The sequence below is a fragment of the Spinacia oleracea genome, chromosome 4 (assembly GCF_020520425.1).
Source record: "Spinacia oleracea cultivar Varoflay chromosome 4, BTI_SOV_V1, whole genome shotgun sequence".
NCBI lineage: Eukaryota > Viridiplantae > Streptophyta > Magnoliopsida > Caryophyllales > Amaranthaceae > Spinacia > Spinacia oleracea.
The window spans coordinates 4,067,425-4,080,976 of record NC_079490.1 but is presented as its reverse complement, the minus strand read 5'-3'; the positions used below and the strand labels follow the sequence as shown (position 1 = coordinate 4,080,976).

Below are 13,552 nucleotides of genomic sequence, written 5' to 3'. Positions count from 1 at the left end.
TGTTGGTTGACCCTGAAACGTCCGCAAACAACCAACTTGTATGATGGCCTCTATGCACAAAGCATGTTATGAATATTTGGTAGCTCGGTTTCAAATCAATTTTCCCCTATAATCTAATTTTTCCATTTGCATAAATATGACCAAAACATACAATCATTTAACACGATTTCTAACCATTAAAACCTACAAATTTCAATATAGAAAAACCTTGTGTTCCTCTCTCTACAGTCTACACCCAAACACTTCACATATACATTTCACATATACGGATATACCATATTCTCAACACAATGTACTGCAAGTCCATTTAAAGACCTAGACAAACAAACAAAATTAGTGGTTTCTTATCCTAATAGGTATTTGAAATAAAATGTGATTATTATAAAAGATTATTGGAGTTCAAAACAAAAAGAGTGCTTACACCAACTTGCAATTTAGCAAACCTCTTTCCAATTGATTTCGAGTGTCGAACAAAACAACCTTTCGGACAAGTTTATACAACAATCCCCCCGATCTATAATAGATTAAATGTGGTTTATTTACCAAAATCCGCCAATGGATTAGGTTGTGAACAATGAAGAAGATGTTGAACATACAAGTGAAAATGAAAAAAAATAGTAACAATTGACTGGTAAACTACACTGCTAGACTTTGAGCAGCTTTCCCCTGGAATGTGGAATGTGGAATGTGGAATGTGGAAACCTCCTGTGCCTGAAAATTCAGCTGGAAGTCTCGAACCATATATGATGCGCAATTTCACCTATATATATTTCTTATACGTCGGTTTTTTTGGTGTTCACTTATTGCTCCTAAACCTGCATCACTTGATAAAACAAACCCCACAATGATGCTGCTGAAGAAAAGGGAAATTGAAAATCAATAACCGGTATTTGTGATTTGTGAATAGTGCAAACATGGCATTTTCGTAATTAAATAGCTAAAAAAAAGAGATGGAAAGAAAAAAATATGAATATATAGAATTAGATGAATACAATTTGAGCATAAATGAATAAATTTTGAGCTTAAATGAATAAAATTGGAGCTTAACTGAATAAAAGCGGGTCATGAATGAATAATTTGGTCTCACTTAAAAGTCAATTTATTTGCGGTTATGATATGTGATTTGTACTATTCACAAATAACGGTTATCGGTTTGGAAGCCCCCTGAAGAAAAGGAGATACCTCACAACAGAGTTTTGTTTTGTTACAGAAGTATACCAAACAGTTTCGGAAACTTACATGCTCATACACTTGCAGCTTTAAGTGAAAGGAAATCCGATATCTTGTTAGTGAAGAAATCTGGTTGGATAGAGTTGTTGGGGCTTTGAAGCGTTTCCAAACTAGTCACACCTTTATTCCAAAACAACCAAGGAGATTTAGTTATGCATATAAGGAATTGACAAGTTCACAAAACATGAGTAATACTGTGACTGTTAGTCTGTTACCTGATAAAACAAGGAGCGTTTTGCAGCCACCGTTCTGGCCGAACAGTATGTCAGTATCCAATCTGTCCCCGACCATGCATATTTGGGACTTGGAAATCCCAAACCTATCATTTGGGTAAAGATAAAGAAGTTAGTATTAGAGGTTTCAGAATCTGATTATGGTGATATTTTTACACCAGAAATTTGATACAAGGGATTAGACTAAATAATTCAAAAAAAGGTGTATGCCTTACATTTTGACATGAATGATTCGAATGAATATAAGTAGATGAAGGGTGCATTCTCTTTACCTTAAAAAAATAAGTTTCAGGTCTAATAAGTTCAGATAAGTTTCAATTAGGTCCTATCAGGCCTATAGGTTTCAATCAGGTTCTATAAGTGGATTCTCTCCGGTTTACTCTCTTGCAATCAGGTATGATCATCAGGTCAATAAGTTTTAATCATGTCCTATCAGGTCAATCGGGGGGTTGAATCAGTTCCAATAAGTTCAGAAGTCCAGTTTTCAGATAAGTGCAGGTTTCATCCGGCCAAGAGAATGCACCCGAAATTGAAAATTGCATGAACCGTAGATAAAGTACTTTAATTAGCAAATACTTGGCAAAATTAAAGAGAAAAAAAAAATGCAAGGCACCATACTCTTTTGCTACATAGTCCATCATAAATGTGGAGGGCTTCCCTACAACAAGGGGCTCTCGTTGAGTAGATCCGCAAAGAGCACCAACCATTGAACCACCACCTGAAACATAAGAAGTTTAAGAAACAAGGAAGCTCAACATCAGTGAATATCATCAACTGTTGCAGGATAGAGGGGACATGTTAAACACAGTGTGTTTGGGTGAAATATATAACACCATATATTCAAAACCATCCCAGTAAACTGTATGTATGTATTAATAAGCGATTGGAGAAAGGAATAAACCTGCCCATTCCTGAGCATCTGTAAGATGAGTAACAGCATCACGGTTTGTAGCAATGAAGAGACACCCAGGATTTTCACGGATACATAGTGTTCCATATCTGAAGACAATAAAAAGAGACAATATATGAATAAACAGCAGAACTTCGGTAGCAAATAACATTAAAGCATTGTTAAATTACTGAGCCAAAGGGAGTTATTGCAAAGTTGCATCAGTCATTTATAGGAGTCCGAGACGATTAAGGCAGCAAATAAGCTCTAACAATAGAGAAGAAAGAATAACGCTTCCCTGGCTAAGGTAGCATTGTGGAGGTTCTACAGTTTGAACTTAACAAAAGAACAGTTTGCAACATGGGAGCATTATTTCTCCAGGTAACAGAACTCAGATTCTCGGGCTAACTAAAAGTTCCCCTGTTTTCATATGATGGAGGAATTAATTCAACTTATTTCAGACAAAATAAGTTCAGAAGTTTTTTTCAGACATTTTCACACACAAAGACAAAATAAGTTTTTTCAGATAAAATAAGTTTTTTCAGATAAAATAAGTTCAGATAAATTCAGATATACGTTCAGTCAAAATAAGTCGAATAGAATGGAGCATTTTTCTGATTTCACTCTGAGTTATAGTAAGAGTTGTGCAAATACCAGGAGACTTTTCAAGCAGCACAGCAAGAAAGACACTGCGTTTCTGATGAAGTTTTCCTTGTTGTCTACTTTCTAACTTTGAACCACTATATTTTACTGTCGTTATTTGGGGATTTCCCCAGAAAAGTAGTGACAAAACAATTCTGGATACAAGGAAAACTATACAAAGCACAAGTATTAACCCAAAGAAACTTACTGGACTTTGTAGTAATTGAAGTATCGATCAAATCCAACCACAACTGCACCAACCTACATTGCGTGGAAGAGTTCATGTATAAGCAAGACTTCAAGAACAAAATCAACCAACATTTGTGAATACAACTGGTCATGAAAAATATGAGTAGGATATTACACTTTCATCGTGCTCCATCAAGTAACCAGGCTTCAGTTCTATTTTCTTACTGCCATCTTCCTGCACAATTTAGTACATATATACAACAGTCATTTTAACATTCGTGAGGGAAATTATAAACAAACAAGACTTGTTAAGAACATACCGAGCGTGTTCTTATAAAAATTCTCAATACTGGTTTTTGATTTAAAAAGTTTTTCACGAAGCCATTGGATGCATAAAGGGTGCAAAGGAGTAGTTGTCTTTTTCTTACAAAGCAAGGTCACCCTGTCCCCAAGTACGACAAAGGACAGGCTCGATCATTGATGTCAACTTAGTACAGGTTGAACTTTGACAAGTTATAAAGGATATATTACAGGAACTAGTGGTAAAAATAGCAAACCCCTATGGCTATGTTGCTTTTGTCTAATAATACCGGAGAATGAAGCAAGTTCAATCCTTAATGCCGACCTAGTACAAGTTGAACTATGACAAGCTACAACAAGGTTATCGTCCTTGAAGCCTTGAACTATAAAAAACCTGAACCTCTTTGGCTTAGTTGCATTTGTCCATACTAGTACTAGGTAACAAAATGACTATATTATCTGTAGACCTTCTACACTAGCTCAATGTATAGCCCATTCTGTCTAATGAATACCTGAAGCATAACATATCAGATCAAAGGATGATAAGAGGAAAAACCTAAACTGTTATGCATAAAACATCATAGGCTGTTGAGCATGTTATGCAACGTCCAAAAGTTCATGCTACACAGAATGAATTTATACCGGACCACCAACGGATTGAAATCCAGCAAGCTCAAGCTCAATCAGGATGCCTTCTTCACCAATTACATAGACCTGTGAAGTAATGGTTATTAGTAATCGGCCAAGATATTAACTTCAAGTTACTGATGATAAGAGGATATTATTAGTGAAATGCAAAGTCATGAGCAAGTAAAGGAGATTGAATACATTGTAAAAAAATAGGGCAGAAGGTATTGGACTGATAGTTAGCATTACAGACAGAAGTTGGATTGTAGATTTGTAATCCATATAGCCATAGGTTCTTTTTTGTGGCCTTGGTTTTAGGCCTGTTTGGTTTGTTTTGGTTCTCTCCTTTAGGCTTAGGGTCCTACCTATGAGATTCATATACCTTTAAAGGAAGAATTGTAAATAACTTGAAGTTTGGTGATAAAAAAATTCATTAATTTACCAGGAAAACATGAGCCAGACCTGGTTATGTACCAGAAACAACAGACCACAAGCAGTGATGACTAAAAATAGCATCCCAACGAAATCGATTAGAGATATTTGTACTTTGTGATACTAAATAGAAACATATCATCCTATAGTATTTTGTAATAAACTAAATACATCTACCGCAAAGTTGAAGTGAAATCTAACTTAAAAACTCTTTTAAGCCTTTAGCTATCAGCCAATGACAATGGCACATGCATTCAAGTCATATCTTTTGGAAAATATCATATGCTCAAAACAGAAAGCCTTCCTTGCATTAATCAGAAAGTCATCTCAAAGGCATACCTTCTTATCTTTCGGGAAATCAATCGATTTGAGGTATGCAGCAGCAGCAAAAGAAGACGCGAAAATTTCCTCCTGAAACAAGTGAATTATGAATTAAGTAGACAAGTTATCAAAGAATTCAATACAACATATCGAGAACACACCTCACTGACACTAAGCCCAAGTGACTCGAACTTCTTTCCATATTGCTTTCTAGACTTGGTTGAATTGTTGGTAACAAATATCAGTCTTTTTCCCTGCAGAAAGAGGAAAGCCATTGGAGTTTGCTAACAAAATACAGAAAGAACTGGTCTATGGTCTACCTCAAACTCACAGTATACCTCAATAATACAAAGCAACTAGATTAAAGAAATTTTAAATAGTCAGGCTTAATAATTGGGATATGCAAACCTTTGACCGAAGCATATCGAGTGTTTCTGGGACACCATCAATCAGCTTATCCCCTTTCCATATAACACCTACAAGCATAGAGATACATTAACATCTTCCACAAGAAGCTAATTTTTTTGTTAACTTTCCAATATTCGTAAGATGGGCTTGGGTTGTCAATCTGCCATGAACGACGAGAAGAATAGGAGCACTTATAAACCCCTCCATTGTAAAATCGATTGGCAATGGTAGGAGTAACTCCTCGGATTTTTTAAGGTGGCTAATGACTCTATGTTTCTCCATTTTACCCCACATTGCAAAGAGCCGACAACAAGGTGTGCCAAACCTTACCGGACATATCACATTTGCACACATAATGTAGTAGGTCTCAACATTTCACCACTTGCATGCACCACCACCATCAAAACCAAAATCATAACAAAAGAAGGAAATACATAACCGGCAAGGCGGGAACATTATGGTTCGATTATCAAGATCAATTTGGGCAATCCAAGATTGGGATGAGGAAAGTTCGGTCCATTTATAAGCCAATAGAGATTCCACACTAAACTCATTTGGCAGTAGTGGCGGTAACTCCTCAAGCTTATAAGTTAGTACGTATTTTTTCTCCTCTTTCTCCAATGTGGACAACTCACACGTGGGTAACATTGGGTTCAAGTTTCAACATGTTTAACAAGATATGCATGATACACTAGCATAAAACAGTTGATGATGATCTCTAGAAGTAAAGGGTACTATTAATCAAGCTATCATGATGTTTAACTCTAGAAGAAAAGGGTACCATTAATCTAGCCATTGAGTTATCAAAATATCTCATTTTTCCCATTATCTAGCCTCTACGAGTTATCTATCATTCCTCATCCTAATGTCACCTCGTTTAGCTGGTAAAGTGTTAAAGTCTACGATAAATCTTCTCAAAACCCTAATCAAAATGTCTAGCCATTGAATAATCAAAATATCTCATTTTTCCCACTATCTAGCCTCTAAGAGTTATCTATCATTCCTCGTCTTTTAGTGTCGGGAACTAGTTTAGTTGGTAAAGGGTTACAGTCTACGGTAAATGTTACGATAGACATACGGCGTACGGAGTTTATATGTTAATATATATTGTAATATCCTAGATATGTTAGGTTACCAAATTAGCCTTCCATTAGCCTTCCCTCTGTAATATATATACGATGTGAATTAATGAGAAAGGACGAGATTGAACATTATTTGTCATGGTATCACGAGCCTAGGTTGAAAAACCCTTATTTTTTTTTCCGCCACTTTTGGAGTGCGTGAGTTGTTCATCACTCAATGGACGATGATGGGGGGAATAACACGAAGATGGTGATCGACCTTGATTACCATCTAGGGTCAGGAGATGGCCCTGGGATCGTTATTACGCCTATCAAATTGAGAGGGGCAGTGAATTATGACGAATGGGCTAAGGCCATCCGACGTTCGATGATTTCGAAATTCAAGTATGGTTTTATTGATGGTTCCATTCAAGAACCGACGAAGGATGTGACAAAGATGAAGCACTGGATCGCGGTAAATTCAATGGTTGTGTCGTGGATAACCAACACCATTGACGAGCAGTTACGGTCCACCCTTGAAGATTTCGATGTCGCGCAGGAGTTGTGGAATCACCTGAGGACACGTTTCTCGGTGGTTACAGGTGTTAGGGTCTGCCACATTAAGATGGCCTTGAGTGGATGTACACAGACTGTGACTGAGAGTGTCACTGACTACTATGGGCGTCTGTCCAAACTGTGGAAGGAGTACGTCCAGTATGCTAGAGTGCCGCGGTGCACGTGTTCGGGTTGTTCATGTAACATTGCCAAACAGGTGGGAGATATTCGTGCCGAGGACCATCTACACTTATTCCTGATTGGCCTTGAGGACCACTATGAGGCCATTCGGGCGCAGTTATTGGCTCAAACTCCATTGCCTTCGTTGGATGAGGCGTATCAAACGGTCATCAACACCGAGAACATGCGTGCCAAAGGAGGTAAAGTGAAGGAAAGTGTGATGGCTTTCAAGGTTGAGTCCAAGGTACGATCGAGGTACGGGGATACGAGTGAGAAATTTTGTCACCACTGTAATCGTGAGGGGCATGAGGAGGCAAGTTGCTACCAGTTGATAGGATTTCCGGACTAGTGGGATGAGAAGAGGCGCGGGGGAAGGGGTCCTGGCAGAGGTGGTCGTGCTCCTGTACGGGGAGGTAGGGGGGGACGATCGGCATCAGCTTCTACGGGGACAGTAGCCCGTGCAAACGCTGTGAGTAGCACTGCTGTGGGCAGTAGCAGTGTTTCTGGAGTAGGCGCAGGAAGTGAGGGGGCTGCCACAGTAGCAGCACATGGCCTGGTGGGTGTGTCAAGCGAACAAGTACAGCAGATTGTTGATATATTGTCTAAACCCACACCTAAGTTACAAGGTAATATAGATATGAGATGGATTATTGATACCGGAGCTTCTAACCATGTGACGGGTGATATTTCGATTTTGAAAAATATCAAAACATCAGGAAATTGTCAAGTTGTGTTACCGGATGGTCAGCCGGCAAATTCAAATCAATATGGTTCCGTAATATTGGAGGGTGGTTTAATTCTAGATAATGTTTTATTTGTGCCTAAATTGACCTGTAATTTAATTTCCGTGACCCAATTAAGTGACGAATTAAATTGTTCTGCTCAGTTTACTAACAAAATATGTGTTATTCAGGACCGCACGACGAGGATGGTGATTGGCGTGGGTGACCGACATGACGGACTATATTTTTTCCGGGGCGTTCCGCGAGTACGGGTGTTTGCTGTCGAATGTGTGGTTGATTTGTGGCATCAACGAATGGGACATCCGTCGGAGAAAATATTGCATTTACTCCCTCCTGTGAGTAATACTAGTAGGAAGAATAATAAAGTTTGCGATGTATGTCCGCGTGCAAAGCAGTGTAGGGATAGTTTTCCAATTAGTGATAGTTGTGCTAGCAGAATGTTTGAATTAATTCATGTTGATTTATGGGGACCTTATAAGACACCATCGTCTTGTGGAGCAAAGTATTTTTTGACTATTGTTGATGATTTTTCTAGGGGTGTTTGGATTTATTTAATTAGAAATAAAACAGAAGTTGAGTTCATGTTTCTTAATTTTGTTGCTATGATCAAACGCCAATTTAATCACGTCATCAAGATTGTGCGAAGTGATAATGGGACTGAATTCAATTGTTTGCAAGGCTATTTTTTTAAACATGGCATGTTATTTGAGTCGTCGTGTGTTGGAACCCCTCAACAGAATGGGAGAGTCGAGCGTAAACACCAACATATTTTAAACATTGCCCGCGCATTGCGTTTTCAAGGAAACTTGCCTAAAAGATTTTGGGGGGAGTGTGTGATGGCGGCTTGCTATTTGATAAATCGTACACCCACTCCGATTCTCAATAATAAGACGCCCTATGAAATGTTGTTTGGGAAACCGCCTTCTTATGTGCCCATTCGTGTTTTTGGATGTTTGTGTTATGCTTATAATCAAAGGAGTAAAGGCGACAAATTTGAGTCCCGGAGTAGAAAATGTATCTTTCTTGGTTATCCGTTCGGCCAAAAAGGGTGGACATTATTTGATTTGGAGTCCCGTGAGTTTTTTGTCTCCCGTGATGTGAAATTTCATGAGCACGTTTTTCCTTATGCGGTTGCTTCACATGGTTTGGTTGATGTGGAGTATACTAGTGGCGTGCTTGAGGGTGTATGGGATGATGAGAGTAGCTATGATCATTGGGGTTTGGGGGTTGGGGCTGCTGTTCCTGCAGGGAGCACAATGCAGCAGCAGCAGGACCACGCAGCAACAACAGTAGGGCAGAGTGAGGGAGTGCAGGGTGAGGCGCAGGGCGCTGGGAATGAGGCGCTGCATGATGCGCTGGGCGAGGCGCAGGGAGAGGCGCATGGGGCGCTGCATGATGCGATGGGCGAGGCTCATGTGTCTGCTTCCTCTCTTCCTGCTGTCGTAGTTGATTCTGCACTTGGGCAGCCTGCTGCTACTGCAGTTATGGAGCAGTTACCGCAGTATGTTCCGAGTGTTGTGCGGACAGAAGTGGTTGGGTCCAAGAATGTGGAGTCGAGTGATGGTACGGGAGGTACGAAGATGACGGAGGAGAGTACGGAGTTGGGGAGGGGGAAGCGTACAAAGTTTCCGTCTTCAAAGTTAACAAACTTCGTAACGCACACAATAAGAAAAAAATATAGTCCTCCTGAAGGCTCAGCTACAACAACATCCTCCTCAGGTACTCCTTATCCTATCACATATTTTGTTAATTATGAACGTTTTTCGTCAAAACACAGAAATTTTATTGCAGCATTACAGGAAGAAAAGGCACCTAAAACATTCAAACAGGCTATGCAACATGAGGGTTGGAGGAAAGCAATGGCAGCTGAGATTGAGGCACTTGAAGAACAAGGTACTTGGACATTAGAGAATTTGCCTGCAGGAAAGAAGGCGCTTGGTAGTAAATGGGTTTATACTGAGAAAAGAGATGAGGACGGTAATCTGCTTCGTTTAAAGGCCAGGTTAGTTTGTCTGGGTAATCATCAAGAGGAAGGGTTGGATTATAATGAGACATTTGCACCAGTGGCAAAAATGGCGACAGTTCGGACTTTCTTAGCAGTTGCAGCTGTTAAAGATTGGGAGGTGCATCAGATGGATGTACATAACGCATTTTTGCATGGAGACTTAGAGGAAGAGATTTATATGAAGATCCCCCCTGGATTTCAGAAGAATAATTCTGAGAAAGTGTGCAGGATGCGAAAATCATTGTATGGTTTGAAACAGGCTCCTCGGTGTTGGTTTGAGAAGTTGTCTACGGCACTGAAGCACTATGGATTTCAACAATCATTGTCCGATTATTCATTGTTTACTCTTTCCAGGGGTAAGTTGCAGTTGAGTGTGCTTATTTATGTTGATGATATGATTATCGCAGGGAATAATAAATTTGCACTTGAAAGTTTTAAAGCATACTTAAGTGAATGCTTTAAAATGAAAGATCTTGGTGCTTTAAAATATTTTCTAGGCTTGGAGGTGGCTCGTAGTAGTCATGGATTTTACATTTGCCAGAGAAAATATGCTCTGGACATTATTTCAGAGACTGGTTTGTTGGGTGCAAAGCCTGCTGATTTCCCGATGGAGCAAAATCATAAACTAGGGCTGGCAGACGGAGCAGACTTAGCAGATGGTGAGAAATATAGGCGCTTGATTGGGCGTTTGATTTATTTGGCTGTTACTCGGCCAGATTTGGCATATTCCGTACATATTTTGTCACAGTTCATGCAGGCACCGAAAGAGGAGCATTGGGAAGCGGCTCTAAGAGTGGTACGGTACTTGAAAAAGTGTCCGGGCCAAGGTATTTTACTTCGTTCTGATAGTGCCTTGCAGTTGGAGGGATGGTGTGACTCGGACTGGGCAAGTTGTCCGTTGACTCGTAGGTCGTTAACTGGTTGGTTTGTCCTACTCGGTATGTCTCCGGTGTCTTGGAAGACCAAGAAACAACATACAGTTTCTCGCTCGTCTGCAGAGGCAGAATATCGTTCCATGGCTGCATTGACTTGTGAATTAAAGTGGTTGAAGCAACTACTACTGGATTTGGGAGTCTCACACAAACAAGGTATGAGTATGTTCTGTGATAGTCAGTCTGCGTTACATATTGCACAGAATCCAGTGTTCCATGAGCGGACGAAGCATATTGAGTCGGATTGTCATTTTATTAGGGATGCAATCAAGGAAGGGATTATCTGCCCTTCGTATGTGTCAACGAAGGTTCAGTTAGCAGATATTTTCACTAAAGCGTTGGGGAAGGCACAATTTGAGTGGTTTCTGAACAAGATGGGCATTCGAGATCTTCATGCTCCACCTTGAGGGGGATGTTACGATAGACATACGGCGTACGGAGTTTATATGTTAACATATATTGTAATATCCTAGATATGTTAGGTTACCAAATTAGCCTTCCATTAGCCTTCCCTCTGTAATATATATACGATGTGAATTAATGAGAAAGGACGAGATTGAACATTATTTGTCAGTAAATCATTCTCGAAAACCTAATCAATTTTATAACATCAATTGGCATCATTGACACGATTCTTCCCCTTCCTCCCAATTTCTCCACACTAAGTTCCCAGCAAAATCAACAACAAAAAAAACAAATTAATAAACTAATCACAAATTTTAAACTCCATTGGACCGATTCGTCCATGTCCTCCCCAATTTCTCCACAATAATTTCCCAGAAAAATCAACACAAAAAAAAAAAAAAACAAATTAATAAACTAAAAAAAAGATAGAGATTAAGTAAAGCATCAAACCATCGCAATCGAAAATGAAGGTTTCAACGGAATCAATGAGCTCATCAGGATTCTTCAATTGCTGAGCCGAAGCACGAACAGAGAAATTCGACGACATTTTCCGAGTATTAAAGTTAGAATTCCTGCTGCTGTAACATCTGAGGGCGAGAAAACTGAGAGATTGGCGGGAAAAGGAGGAGAGATTTCTTGAATTGGTGATGAAATTGGAAGAAATTAGGGTTTTGGAGAGAGAATTTGAAGCGAAAGAAATGGCGGCGGCGGCTCTGGTAGTGGTACTACTAGTAATGGTTGTAGCACTCAGCATCTTGAAGAAGATGATCCAGTTGTTCAGTTGTTGATGTCAGAGGAAGGTTTTGTGGCCGTTATGTTTGTTGGGGAAAAGAGCGGGGATGAGTTGGGGATGACGTGGTTTATGTGAGTGGCTAGAGCTTGTTTTATCTTTGATGAGTGTGGGTCTACAAAATCCATGGCCACTTAAAGCTCATTTCACTTCGTTTAATCTGGTTTGGTCTGATTTTTCAAATTTTGATATTACTCCGTATTACGAAATGTGATAAATGGATCAAATTGTGTTGAACTTTGGTTGTTCATGTTCGGGTCAGGTTCAGTTGAGTTGTTTTAGATGGGTCAAGTTTACGTTTTGTTATTCAATATTTTAATGATAGGAGATAGAGAGTTTAAGATTAGATGATACACCGAAGAAGAAGAAAAACTAAAGTCGGGTGGAATATTTTTTGTATGAAAGAAATTATACGTAGTATTAAATATGGAGTACGACGTACATCTATTTTGATTTAAGAATGATATTTTACGGAGTAAGCATTTCAAAATACTGTGTGACAAATGACAGTGTGATTTGGATTTTTAAGGTGAAAGAGACCTAATTAAATGTTCGCTGAATAAATTTAATTTAGAAAAATGTATTCTCAATAAATTTGTTTGAATATGTATTACTTTCAAACTATTTAATATATGAATTCTTACTAATGCGAACAATAATAATCACAGTAGGTTTCTCAAGTTAATTAGATGGTATTAGTGGTTTAGGTCTCTTTCGACTTGCATTTTTGTACTCCTTTTAAAGTGGGCAGATAACCTGATCGAAGTCTCGTAGAGTCACAAATCTGAGTCATAGTAGCAATTTGAATAGAACTGGTATCGTGAAGGGAAGAAATACAATAAAAATTGTTTGGGCTCCCAATTGATTCTCAATTGGGCCACTAAGTCCAAAGCCTAATGGCTCTAAACAAACAGCATCAAACCCACCAATGGCTAGTCAGCCATCCATCAAGGCCCAAGGCCCAAAAGCAATAAATGACCTATGGGCATTTATTATGCAAACACTATAAATAGGCCGCCAAGGCTCACACCTCAAGGTACGTCCAATTTACCGCCTTAAGACTACTCTTCTAGAGAACTTCTCTCTAGAATCCGAGCATCATTCTTACTTAGGCATCAGAGGGGCTTTCCTCGGAAACACCCCCGAGGCTAGTGACTTTGCTCTTGTGCAGGTGAATTCGGACTCCACTCATTCAAACAAGCAAGATCTTCAACACATACAAAGGGGCCTTCATTCGAAGCCCATTGTTTCCATCTTTACAACACCGGAACAATTTGGCGCCGTCTGTGGGGAAGAACACTTCAAAGCCTTTGAAAGACATCAATCACCTCTTTCCGCGAAAATGGTGAATGATGCTGTTAACAACAATAACGACGATATGATGGTGCGGTCAGATTCAGAATCTGACCAAGAGGGGCACCCTCAATCGATGGCGAGGTCACAGCCAAGCAGAGCTACGACCGCCACGAATGCAGGACCTCCGATTCCAACTAGGGAAGAGCTCACTGCGGCCATGACCATCATGCAAAACTTCCTCTTCAATGAGAAGCAGCAAGGACTGGCAAATGACCGCAGAGAAGAGAGGAGGACCAGGCGAAGGCTGAACGAGC

The 13,552-nt window shown here is 39.6% G+C and overlaps 1 protein-coding gene across 3 annotated transcripts; it reads right to left on the bottom strand.

Moving 5' to 3' along the window:
* Nucleotides 1–359: 359 nt before the first annotated feature.
* On the bottom strand, nucleotides 360–12,015 carry LOC110783410 (phosphoglycolate phosphatase 1A, chloroplastic). 3 transcript variants are annotated; one of them, XM_056843613.1, is made up of 12 exons: nucleotides 11,603–12,015; nucleotides 5,272–5,339; nucleotides 5,025–5,117; nucleotides 4,882–4,953; nucleotides 4,126–4,197; nucleotides 3,359–3,418; nucleotides 3,203–3,255; nucleotides 2,365–2,462; nucleotides 2,082–2,181; nucleotides 1,446–1,549; nucleotides 1,240–1,350; nucleotides 360–853 (listed from the first exon to the last, which is right to left on the bottom strand). In XM_056843613.1, the coding sequence occupies exons 1-11, from the start codon at nucleotides 11,904–11,906 to the stop codon at nucleotides 1,244–1,246; spliced, it is 1,131 nt and encodes a 376-aa protein (XP_056699591.1). In that variant the 5' UTR covers nucleotides 11,907–12,015; the 3' UTR covers nucleotides 360–853; nucleotides 1,240–1,243. The 3 variants fall into 3 exon arrangements, with proteins under 3 accessions (XP_056699591.1, XP_056699589.1, XP_056699590.1); XM_056843611.1 differs by having other exon boundaries at nucleotides 360–823; XM_056843612.1 differs by having other exon boundaries at nucleotides 360–815.
* Nucleotides 12,016–13,552: the final 1,537 nt, after the last annotated feature.